General features: G+C 39.4%; 1 protein-coding gene across 1 annotated transcript in view; it reads left to right on the top strand.

Moving 5' to 3' along the window:
* The window catches only part of lama2 (laminin, alpha 2), a 455,317-nt gene that overhangs the window by 378,319 nt on the left and 63,845 nt on the right, over nucleotides 1-13,153 (top strand). The window contains exons 41-42 of the mRNA XM_051644922.1: nucleotides 9,826-9,928; nucleotides 10,119-10,235. Of these exons, the coding sequence (XP_051500882.1) occupies nucleotides 9,826-9,928; nucleotides 10,119-10,235 (220 nt within the window). The remainder of the gene's footprint in view (nucleotides 1-9,825; nucleotides 9,929-10,118; nucleotides 10,236-13,153) is intronic.

The raw sequence follows: 13,153 nt of genomic DNA, 5'->3' as shown, positions 1-13,153 counted from the left end.
GTGAGAACACACACACACATTTCTGGACACACATGCACTTCTTGAAACCCTTTGAAACCCAAGCTGCATCGCTTTCTACTGTCTACATACCTTGTTGAAAAGACAGACATCACTGGTTTTGGATGCTGGTCATGGGGATGTTGGTGTGCTTGTTAGCAAGAAAGTCTATGCTGGTTCACCAGCATAAACCACTCTGGGCCAGCATGGAAATTCATGGAAAGTCTTTTCAGCATCAAGAAAATATGACGAGAAAAAAATTATATTGCAAGACATTAACAATTCACAAACACTATATTTTTATAATTTGTTTATTATTATTGATGTAAATAATCCAGTCATAGAATGTTGTGTACTAAATTACGCACTAGTCACAGTGTGTAACTTGAGTTGTGAATACGCCGTTTCCTTAAAAGCACACTACACGTAACACAATATCATAAACTGTCTAAACATGAAGAATTAACAATAGAGTCACTTCTAATAGTAGCTCATACTTCACTATATTCATTATATGTGTTTATTTCAGGAGCTTTCAGCTTTCTCATGTTTAATCTTACATATTAAACATATTCATCGTCCATGATTGATACGTTTAAATAATTGTAAGAAGTTTATATATTTTTCAGAATATTTGAATATTTGGTTCCTGTCAGTTTGCACATTATAGTCAATAAAAATATTATTTTTGTCTATTTAAATTTGATGCTATTTTAGTCCAGGCACAATAGACTAAAATGAATGAATACAAGATACAATTTTAATAACACTAAATTTAAATGGCATTTCAGACAAAAAGCAAAAATTATGACGAAAAAATAAAAAACTGGGAAAACCAACACTAGTTTGAAAAGAATATACATTTCACCAATTTGAAGTTTAAATTATAATAGGCAAGCTACATAAATTTATGTGGTACATTTTCCACAGAGATAAAAGATTGATTGTCACGACAGATGTTTTCTTTAGTAGGCGTTTTTTATATCATAAATTTACTGACCATTTTTTATTTACTCACCAAAGCCAGCTTTATCGAATATGGTGCTCCTCACCTGAAGTACATGAGAAACCTAATTCAAACAACAGTTCATTCAGTAAAGTTTGGTATTAGAGTCACTAAACTAACAGCGTGATATTTTAATAAGCATTAAAAAATACATTGCACCCACAAACAGTAGGTGAAGTAGTGTATGTTAAATAAAATGGAACTATTTTTCGTCAATACTCTTCAATAGGGAATAAAATTACCCTTTAAATTTCCCTTTGAACATCTTGGGTGAAAATCTTGGTATTTCCTTAACCATTAAAGGTTTAGTTCACCCAAGACTGAAAATTCTCTCATGATTGACTTACCTTTAAGCCATCACATACAGGTGCATCTCAATAAATTAGAATGTCGTGGAAAAGATAATTTATTTCAGTAATTCAACTCAAATTGTGAAACTCGTGTATTAAATAAATTCAATGCACACAGACTGAAGTAGTTTAAGTCTTTGGTTCTTTTAATTGTGATGATTTTGGCTCACATTTAACAAAAACCCACCAATTCACTATCTCAAAAAATTAGAATACATCATAAGACCAATAAAAAAACATTTTTAGTGAATTGTTGGCCTTTTGGAAAGTATGTTCATTTACTGTATATGTACTCAGTACTTGGTAGGGGCTCCTTTTGCTTTAATTACTGCCTCAATTCGGCATGGCATGGAGGTGATCAGTTTGTGGCACTGCTGAGGTGGTATGGAAGCCCAGGTTTCTTTGACAGTGGCCTTCAGCTCATCTGCATTTTTTGGTCTCTTGTTTCTCATTTTCCTCTTGACAATACCCCATAGATTCTCTATGGGGTTCAGGTCTGGTGAGTTTGCTGGCCAGTCAAGCACACCAACACCATGGTCATTTAACCAACTTTTGGTGCTTTTGGCAGTGTGGGCAGGTGCCAAATCCTGCTGGAAAATGAAATCAGCATCTTTAAAAAGCTGGTCAGCAGAAGGAAGCATGAAGTGCTCCAAAATTTCTTGGTAAACGGGTGCAGTGACTTTGGTTTTCAAAAAACACAATGGACCAACACCAGCAGATGACATTGCACCCCAAATCATCACAGAGTGTGGAAACTTAACACTGGACTTCAAGCAACTTGGGCTATGAGCTTCTCCACCCTTCCTCCAGACTCTAGGACCTTGGTTTCCAAATGAAATACAAAACTTGCTCTCATCTGAAAAGAGGACTTTGGAACACTGGGCAACAGTCCAGTTCTTCTTCTCCTTAGCCCAGGTAAGATGCCTCTGACGTTGTCTGTGGTTCAGGAGTGGCTTAACAAGAGGAATACGACAACTGTAGCCAAATTCCTTGACACATCTGTGTGTGGTGGCTCTTGATGCCTTGACCCCAGCCTCAGTCCATTCCTTGTGAAGTTCACCCAACTCGATTTTGCTTGACAATCCTCATAAGGCTGCGGTTCTCTCAGTTGGTTGTGCATCTTTTTCTTCCACACTTTTTCCTTCCACTCAACTTTCTGTTAACATGCTTGGATACAGCACTCTGTGAACAGCCAGCTTCTTTGGCAATGAATGTTTGTGGCTTACCCTCCTTGTGAAGGGTGTCAATGATTGTCTTCTGGACAACTGTCAGATCAGCAGTCTTCCCCATGATTGTGTAGCCTAGTGAACCAAACTGAGAGACCATTTTGAAGGCTCAGGAAACCTTTGCAGGTGGTTTGAGTTGATTAGCTGATTGACATGCCACCATATTCTAATTTTTTGAGATAGTGAATTGGTGGGTTTTTGTTAAATGTGAGCCAAAATCATCACAATTAAAAGAATAAAAGACTTAAACTACTTCAGTCTGTGTGCATTGAATTTATTTAATACACAAGTTTCACAATTTGAGCTGAATTACTGAAATAAATGAACTTTTCCACGACATTCTAATTTATTGAGATGCACCTGTATGTGTATGACTTTCTTTCTTCAGCAGAACTGAAATGAAGATTTTTATAAGCACATTGTAGGTTCTACTGGTTGTTTAGGTCAGTGTTACTATAAGAAATAATAATTATTAATTTAGTTATTAATTAATATTTAAATTAAATAATAGAATCTAACTCATTAAAGCCTCATACAGGGCTCCAGTAAATGTAGTGTGCTATGTTCAGGAGCGGGTTTGGTTATTAGCAATAATTAATAATTATCAAAGATAATTATCAATTATAAAAATCAATTAAAATGATTTGAATCAATGTTAGCTCTTTTAATCCTTCACATCAACAATCAAAGATGACCATCAAATTCAATAGAATTTTAATTATTATCAAAGATAATCATTAATTATTAAAATCAATGGAACATTGATTAGAATTAACACTAGCTTGTTGATCCTTCAAATTCAACAATCATCAAAGATAATTATCAATTATTAAAATCAATAGAATATTAATGAGGATTAATATCGCCGGGGCACCACCCTGGAATCAGGGACTAATAACCAGATAGTATAACAGTCTCAATATTAGATTGTTCTCTTAAGAAAATCGACATTCAAAAGGAAACAATGAAGGTTTGAATCCGAGCACTGACATCCCCTGCCAGCATTTGACACAGGTGTATGCAAAACAAACCAAAACATTTCTCTTTGAAATATAACAGAGTTTATTTATGCAGTAATATCAATTAATAATGAATACAATGCAGTCAATACATTTCCGACTTACAACTACAAACTGTGTGGGCCTCAGTCAGGTTTTATGACTGTGTTAGGCCTGCCTTTGTCTTCTATCTGAATACATGAGGCCCAACAACATTTCAGCTCTTTTTTTCCATACAATGAAAGTAAACAGGTCCCATTAGACTGCTGGCTGTTTGACGGTCCAAAAATCATGTTTAGACAGCATAAAAGTAATCCACACTGATCAATAAATATCTTCTGTTTGTGTGAGAAACAAATTGATAATTAAAACTTTATTAACTTTAAAAAATAGCAGTGACGTAAGCACAATGGCGCATTCACGAGAGAAGTCGGAAGCGTACGCTTTGTTTACAACAGAGGAACGAACGTCACGCGAGAGTTAGGTCATTTCAAACAGCAATACAGTGCTGGCCGGAAGCAACGATTTAAAGTTAAAAAAAAAATTTAATTAGCAATTTGTTTCTTACACAAACCTAGCGATTTGCTCCAGAAGACATTAATTGATCGACTGGAGTCATGTGGATTAATTTTATGCTGCCTAGATATGACTTTTGGATCGTCAGACAGCAAGCGGACTGATGGCACCCATATACTTCCATTTAAATAACAAAAAGAGCAGAAATGTACTTGTAAAAATCTTCATTTTGGTTCTGCTGTAGAAAAAAAGTCATACACATCTGAGATGGCTTAAAGGTAAGTAAATCATGAGAGAATTTTCATTTTTGAAGTGGACTATTTCTTTAAGGATACATGCTATAGAATGCCTTAGAATTTGATCAAAACATAAGTATAAGTAGCTCTCTAGTTGTGAAACAGAGAAACACTGCTCTGATTTTTTTAGGCTGTTCAGTTCATTTTCATTTGTCCTGTTTCAGAGATCAAAGCTTTCTTTGCTTTTCTTTTCACATTATCATCCCTCTCTCCTGTCGTTCACTCTTCCTCACTCCTCTCTCATCTCTGATGTACAAACAGGAGGTCATAATGTTAAAACTGAACAGTGATGCTTCACAGAAGAGTGTCAAGCCCTTAAAATATGCAACACTATTAAAAATGAGCTCTTTCTCCCCCACTCTCTTTCTCTCTGAAAGCAGAAGTGCATTTTTTAAATGGTAAATACTTTCTTGAATTGCATCTTAATACACACAGTCAACTATAAGTAATTAATTGGTATGTTGATTCACCTGAAAAGCCTAAACACTGTGACACATTGGCGCTATCAGAAAATACATCCTGACCAGCGTGACAGAGCAAAATTGGCTCAATTGGAGTTTAAGGTGGGACTATTTGTTTGATCAACAAATGGCACAGTGTTTGAAAACAGTCATTGTTGTTGCAATTCTATTTGGTGCCACTAGAGGCACAGAAATTATGCACTTTACCTTTAACGGGAACTACACTGCCTGGCCAAAAAGAAGTCACCGTTTGGATTTAAATAAGCAGATACTTAAGAGCCTAGGATTGGATCATTATTGCAGTGATTAATATGTTTCAGCTTGCAACAATTATTTTAACCCTAACTGATGCAGTGTGTAGCTTCTCATTTCTTAAACAACCATGTCGGAAGACGTATCCCGTGGTCGTGAAAAAGATGTTACTGTGTTTCAGAAGGGGCAAATTATTGGCCTGCATCAAGCAAAGAAAACAACTAAGGAGATTGTTGAAATCACTGGAATTAGGTTAAGAACTGTCACATTATTAAAACCTGGAAAGATAGTGGTGAACCGTCAGCTTCACTGAAGAAATGTAGTTGGAAAAACAATCTTGAATGAACGTGATCGGAGATCACTAAAATGCTTGGTGAAGTCACATCATAAAAAATCTACAGCAGAACTATGTTTAAGAGTGAAAGTAAGAGCATTTCCATACGCACAATGTGACGAAAACTTACAGGATTGGGACTAAACAGCTGTGTAGCTACAAGAAAGCCACTTGTTAGTAAAGCTAATCAGAAAACAAAAAACACTTCAATTTGCTAGGGAGCATAAAAATTGGACTGTGGAGCAATGGAAAAAGGTAATGTGGTCTGATGAGTCCAGATTTACCCAATTCCAAAGTGATGGGCGTGTCAGGGTAAGAAGGAAAGCGCATGCATAGTGCCCACTATACAAGCCTCTGGAGGCAATGTTATGACTGGGGTTGCTTCATTTGGTCAGGTCTAGGCTCAGCAATGTTATGCGGCAATAAAATGAAGTAAGCTGACTACCCGAATGTACTGAATGACCAGGTTATCCCATCAATGGATTTTTTCTTCCCTGACAGTCGGGCATATTCCAGGACGACAATGCCAAGATTCATCAGGCTCAAATTGTTAAAGAGTGGTTCAGTGAGCATGAGGAATCATTTTCAAACATGAATTGGACACCACAGAGTCCTGACCTTAACCTCATTGAAAGTCTTTTGGATGTGCTGGAGAAGACTTTACGGAGTGGTTTGACTCTCAATACAAGATCTTGAACAAAAATGAATGCAACTCTGGACGGAAATAAATGTAACAATGCCACAACAAATGCGCGCTGTAATCAAAAACAAAATATTAGAATGTGGGACTTTTTTTTTTTGGCCAGGCAGTGTACGTGGCATATAGCTCAAGCAAACAGCGATCATTTCACATTCAACACATTTCTGAATTTCATCTTATTTTTATGTTGCTGTGGTGGTGGGGGAGTGGTCGAGCACCGGTTTGTGAATGGAGAGCGAGTTCAGGAGATGAGAGCGGTAAGGATTTACTCCTGGAGTGAATTATCTCTAACAGCTGTTTTCTATTGCGGTGAGTGCTGGAGAGGGATAAGAGCGAGCCAGACTGCCAAAGAGAGTCAGAGAGAGACCGACCTAAGTGTGTGTGCCCTGCTGAAAAGCAAACTGTGTGTTTTATACTAAAAAGTAGTTTAAATAAAAAGATTCACGTGGACTGTTTACCTGGCCCCTGCTTCCTTCTTGCCTTGAGTGAACTAGATCCTACCACAGTTGTACCGAAACCCAGGATTCTTTGGAGGAAGGAAACGTCATTATGGAATCCTCGCAGCTGGCCGAAATCATCAAGAGCCTCGCTGGCATCCACCAGGCTCAACATCAAGACCTGCTTGAGCTAAACATGGAACAGGAGCAGCAGTTCCAGGTGCTGGTCCAGGCTCAAGCAGAGGACCGGCAGGTGTTACGGAGCTTAGTACCCCAGGAGGGCTCTTCCACCGCAACCTCAGCCATGACTACTGCCACTCCCTAAGCCACGCTCACTAAGATGGGACCGCAAGATGACCCTGAGGCCTACATCAAGCGTTTGAGTGAATGGCCGAGGCGTGTAAGTGGCCGAACACAAAATGGGTGGTCCGCCTTCTGCCGCTGCTGACTGGGGAAGCCCAACTCGCGGCCCAACAACTTCCGGTCGACAACCTCATGGTGTACGGGGATTTGAATAGAGCTATCTTGCAGCGGGTTGGCTGCAGCCCGGAGCAGCATTGCTAGTGCTTCCGCTCCATGACACTTGGTGAGCACGGCCGCCCGTTCACCTTCTCCCAACAGCTCTGTGACGCCTGACGGAGGTGGCTTTGTTGAGGCTGTAATCTCATACTCGTATTTTTAGATTATCAAGGATCGGTTGTATCGAGTGATGCAGGACACTCAGACAAAGGAGGATACAACCCAATTATTAGTTCCGAAGAGCCTTCAGGAAATGTTATTCCAGACGGCTCATTATAATCCGATGGCGAGTCACTTAGTGCAGGAAAAAATACTGAACCATCTAATGGCCTGTTTCTATTGGCCGGGCATTCATGGGGATGTTCGCAGGTGGTGTGTGGCATGCCATGAATGTCAGCTGGTGAATCCGCCAGCCACCCCAAGAGCACCATTGCGCCCCCTTCTGTTGATCGAGGTCCCCTTCAAAAGAATTGTCATGGACATCGTTGGGCCATTAGAGAAGACGGCACGCAGGCATTGTACATGGAGGCGCTCTAAATTGGGATAAGTGGCTCGAGACCCTATTATTTGCAGTGCGAGAGGTCCCGCAAGCCTCCATGGGGTTCTCGCCATTTGAACTATTGTATGGGCGTCCTATGGGAAAATTGGGAGGAGGGACCTTCAAACAGCAAAAACAAAATTCAATACGTTCTTGACCTGAGAGCAAAACTCCACATACTGAGGCAACTAACATAGGAGAATTTGCTCCAGGCTCAAGAACATCAAAGCCAGCTGTATAATAGGGGTATTCCACTATAGGAATTTACACCAGGAGATAAAGTCCTTGTATTGCTCACCACATCAAGCTCTAAATTACTCGCCAAGTGGCAAGAACCCTTTGAGGTCACACAGCGAGTGGAGGAAATTGCTTATGAGGTGAAACAAATGGATAGAGGTGGAGCACATCAGATTTACCACCACAACCTCCTAAAACCGTGGAGAGATGCGGTCCCGGTGACTTTGGCGACAGTGGTTCTGGAAAGGGAGGAGCTTGGACCGGAGGTGAACTTAAAAGCCACTGATCGAGTCATGCCGGTTACTTGTGGAGACCACCTCTCAACATCCCAAGTCACGGAGGTTGCCAGGTTGCAAGGAGAATTCTCAAATGTGTTCTCGCCTCTTCCCAGTCGTTCGCATCTCATAGAACACCATATCAAAACAACCCCAGGAGTAGTGGTACGCAGTCATCCCTACCAATTACCCGAGCACAAAAAAAGTGATTTGAGAAGAATTAAATGCCATGCTCGATATGAGGGTAATAGAAAAATCACACAGTGACTGGTCCAGCCCGGTGGTTCCGGTCCCTAAGAGTGTGGATAACAGAAAAGTCAACGCAGTGTCTAAATTTGATGCGTACCCAATGTCTTGTATTGACGAATTGCTCGATTGGTTGGGCGCAGCTTGCTTTTATTCTACACTGGATTTGACAAAGGGATATTAGCAGATCCCCTTAACACCAATGTCCCGTGAGAAAACTGCCCTTTCCACACCATTAGTGTTACACCAATTTGTGACCCTTCCGTTCAGTTTGTTTGGGGCCCTGGCTACATTCCAATGGCTCATGGACAGGATCTCGGTGAGAGAGGTGAAGTACAGCACCATCGAGAAGGAGTGTCTGGCCATGAAATGGGTGGTCCTTTCCCATCGGTACTACCTCCTGGGACAGGTTTTCACCCTCTGTTCGGACCACACCCAACTCCTGTGGCTCCATCATATGAAAGATGCCAATGCGTGGATCACTCGTTGTTATCTGGCTCTTCAGCCTTTTAAATTCGAGGTGATCCACAGACCCGGGGTGCAGATGGCTGTCACAGATAGGGGGGGAGTAGTGGGCAGGCCAGATGGCTCCCCGGCCTGAGTCGGGCGATGGGGCTATGTGGTGGTGGGGGTGTGGTTGAGCGCCAGTTTGTGAATGGAGAGTGAGTTCAGGAGATGAGAGCGGTAAGGATTTACACCTGGAGTGAATTATCTCTAACAGCTGTTTTCTGTTGCAGTGAGAGCTGGAGAGGGATAAGAGCAAGCCAGACCGCCAGAGAGAGTCAGAAAGAGACATCGACCTGAGTGTGTGTGCCCTTCTGAAAAGCAAACCATGTGTGTTATACTAAAAATTTGTTTAAATAAAAAGATTCACGTGGACTGTTTACCTGGCCCACGCTTCCTCTTTGTCTTGAGTGAATTAGATCCTGCCACAGTTGCAAATAGAAAATACATCCTTCTAATGATGTCGGCACCATTATTGATCTTTATTACAGGTTCATTCTCTCTCGAGCGACCTGTGTTTAAGTGGTTTGATCGAGGGCTCGCTCCAATAGGTTTCCAGCCCAGTGCCCAGTTGCAACAAAGTCCTTAGATTAAGAAAACCCTTTTATTGACAATTAATAAGGTTTTTCTTAACTAAAGGGTAAAGTTTTAACTGTTTCTTGTAACTTAACTGGCTCCTGAGTCTGAATGTGCTGATCTAGGACACTTGAAGCAAACTAACTTTAAACTGACTTGAAACGTCCAATCAAAATCACCAAGACAGCAGTTGATTGAACGTCATTGCAAAAATGGCTCAGAAAAGAGAAGTTTGCTTTGATATCTGCAATGAAATTCATGCAGTTTTAAGTGTGACTTAAGTTTCCAAACACTTTTGGGGCCACTGCACATACACACACAGCATCAGTTTTAATCTGTGCTATGATCTGTCTATAGGCTTCAGGACCCAAAGGATCTCTAAAAGATCAGGCCAAGGGTTCCGTCCAGAAGAGCTACCATCTCTGGAATGAGGCCAAAGAACTACAGAACGACGTGAAAGGTTAGAAAGACAATCACACACACACACACACACACACACACACAAAATCTCTCCTTCAGCCATACACTCTTACAAGCAGTGCTCTGCTAATATCACAAAAATGCTCCAAACATTCTAGGGAAGATATTCTCATCCTTGTTTGTATTTATCATTTTCTCTTATGTGTCATATTTAACTGTTTTGTTTTCAGAAAATGGAGAGAATCTGGGTGCTCTTCAGTTCAGACTGAAAGCGGCCGACAAAAAGAACAAAGACCTGCAGAAAGACCTGAATGATACAATGGACAAACTCAACGCCATCCCTAACGGTTTGTGTGTGTGTGTGTGTGTGTGTGTTTGTCGGTGTGTGTGTGTGTATGTGTGTGTGTGTGTGTTAGCTGACACATGACACATGAAAGTACAATTTCAAGAGTTTCAAAGATATACTCTTCACCAGAAATGTGATGTGTGTCATAGATCATTGTTTTAAAATGGTAATGTTTTGAATATTTGGAAACGTTAATAGGTGAATCTCATGAAACCTGTCAAGAAATTATTCGGGTCATATTCCATCCCAAAATCAATGAGAAACAAATAAGAAATTATACTGTATATGGCTTTAAAAAAGCCAATGGTTTAAGGACCTTTCAGATATTTGCATTGCAACATTTTTGTTATTTTATTACAAATACACACTCTAAATCCCCATTACTCTAATTGTTAACTGTATTTACTGAATACATCATCTTAGTATTCTGTGTACTGCTTTTAATTCCTGCTGATTTAAATAATAATAACAATATATATATATATATATATATATATATATATATATATATATATATATATATATATTTATATACTGGCGGCCAAATTTTGGAATAATGTACAGATTTTGCTCTTATGGGAAGAAATTGGTACTTTTATTCACCAAAGTGGCATTCAACTGATCACAATGTATAGTCAGGATATTAATAACATGAAAAATTACTATTACAATTTGAAAAAACTACTTCAAAGAGTTCTCATCAAAAAATCCTCCACATGCAGCAATGACAGCTTTGCAGATCCTTGACATTCTAGCTGTCAGTTTGTCCAGATACTCAGGTGACATTTCACCCCACACTTCCTGTAGCACTTGCCATAGATGTGGCTGTCTTGTCGGGCACTTCTCACGCACCTTACAGTCTAGATGATCCCACAAAAGTTCAGTGGGTTTAAGATCCATAACACTCTTTTCCAATTATCTGTTGTCCAATGTCTGTGTTTCTTTGCCCACTCTAACCTTTTCTTTTTGTTTTTCTGTTTCAAAAGTGGCTTTTTCTTTGCAATTCTTCCCATAAGGCCTGCACCCCTGAGTCTTCTCTTTACTGTTGTACATGAAACTGGTGTTGAGCGAGTAGAATTCAATGAAGCTGTCAGCTGAGGACATGTGAGGTGTCTATTTCTCAAACTAGAGTCTCTGATGTACTTATCCTCTTGTGTAGTTGTACATCTGGACCTTCCACATCTCCTTCTGTCCTTGTTAGAGCCAGTTGTCCTTTGTCTTTGAAGACTGTAGTGTACACCTTTGTATGAAATCTTCAGTTTTTTGGCAATTTCAAGCATTGTATAGCCTTCATTCCTCAAATTAATGATTGACTGATGAGTTTCTAGAGAAAGCTGTTTCTTTTTGCCATTTTTGACCTAATATTGACCTTAAGACATGCCAGTCTATTGCATACTGTGGCAACTCAAAAACAAACACAAAGACAATGGTAAGCTTCATTTAATGAGCCAAATAGCTTTCAACTGTGTTTGATATAATGGCAAGTGATTTTCTAGTACCAAATTAGCAATTTATCATGATTACTCAAGGATAAGATGTTGGAGTGTTGGCTGCTGGAAATGGGGTCTGTCTAGATTTGATCAAAAATGACTTTTTTCAAACAGTGATGGTGCTGTTTTTTACATCAGTAATGTCCTGACTATACTTTGTGATCAGTTGAATGCAACTTTGGTGAATTAAAGTACCAATTTCCTTCTGAAACAGCTAAATCTGTACATTATTCCAATATATATATATATATATATATATATATAAAGCAATATCACAATCGCAATCGTGCTGTATGGCCCTAAATCAGCACGGCTGTGATTCGGCCGCAAGTAGGCAGGCAGGTTACCATAGGTAATCAGTGTGATATTGCTTATATACAACAGTTCAACAAACAATTAAATAAAACAATGAGGAAAAACTAAGGACTGTCACACAAAAAACACATTTGTGCATGGAACTACTTTCTTACGCCACGGATCAGGATCTGCCGTTGCTAGTTTAAAATATCCGCCCAATCCTCCTTTACTAATTCGTAAACGTCACATCATGTTTAGAAATAGTAACGGTGGCTTGGGCTGGTTCTAAGTGATTGAATAAGTGATTACACATCTGCGCTGCTCTTACACTTTAGTTTAGAATACCATGAACAAAAGCGGAGTGATACAAAGTGTGAAGCGTCCGAGTGCTGATGGTGTGAGACATCAGCACTCAAGGAACGTCTCTCTTCCAATCAGATTCGAGGACTGGAACTAACTGTTGTATTGTGTGTGTGTGTGTGTGTGTGTGTGTGTGTGTGTGTGTGTAAATCAATAAAACAATTTATCACATTTGTTACATGATCGGCCGATTAATTATTCAGATTAATCGCAATTAATCGCAATATTTGCAGAGAAAGGCCCCCAAATAAAAATAATTCATTATATAATGATTAAACAATTCTAAATAATTATATTTAAATAATTATTAATATAATATATTTCATCAATGCAATTATTCATATTTTTAAAATACAGTATATTATTGTGGCTGATGAGTATAGCATTGATTCGACAATGCAGAAGGTGGCTTTAGAAGTATTGTTTGTTTTATTTCCATATCATTGAATATAAGCCTTTTTATTGGTCTACAGTCCACATCAATTCATTTAGCAATTAAATTCGTCAATCTGTCCAAGGTAGACTTATTATAAGGGCTTATCTAAGGACACATTAATATACACATGCGTCAGACCGACACCTTTAGAGGGTCTCACTTTGGTTGTGTCGCGTCATAGACGGCGTGTTAAGGACACTTTGTAAAGTTAAACGTAGTTTGAATCTTAGAAAAACACGTCTTGAGACCCCTGCATTAGAGGTCCAGCTGTGTTTGCTTGCAAGTTTATGTCTGTTCAGCTGGACTTGCGCTTACTGCCTCCTGTTGACTGATATT

The sequence above is a fragment of the Myxocyprinus asiaticus genome, chromosome 19 (assembly GCF_019703515.2).
Source record: "Myxocyprinus asiaticus isolate MX2 ecotype Aquarium Trade chromosome 19, UBuf_Myxa_2, whole genome shotgun sequence".
Classification (NCBI taxonomy): domain Eukaryota; kingdom Metazoa; phylum Chordata; class Actinopteri; order Cypriniformes; family Catostomidae; genus Myxocyprinus; species Myxocyprinus asiaticus.
Note: the sequence above shows the minus strand (reverse complement) of the source record. Positions and strands in the feature narration are given on the sequence as shown.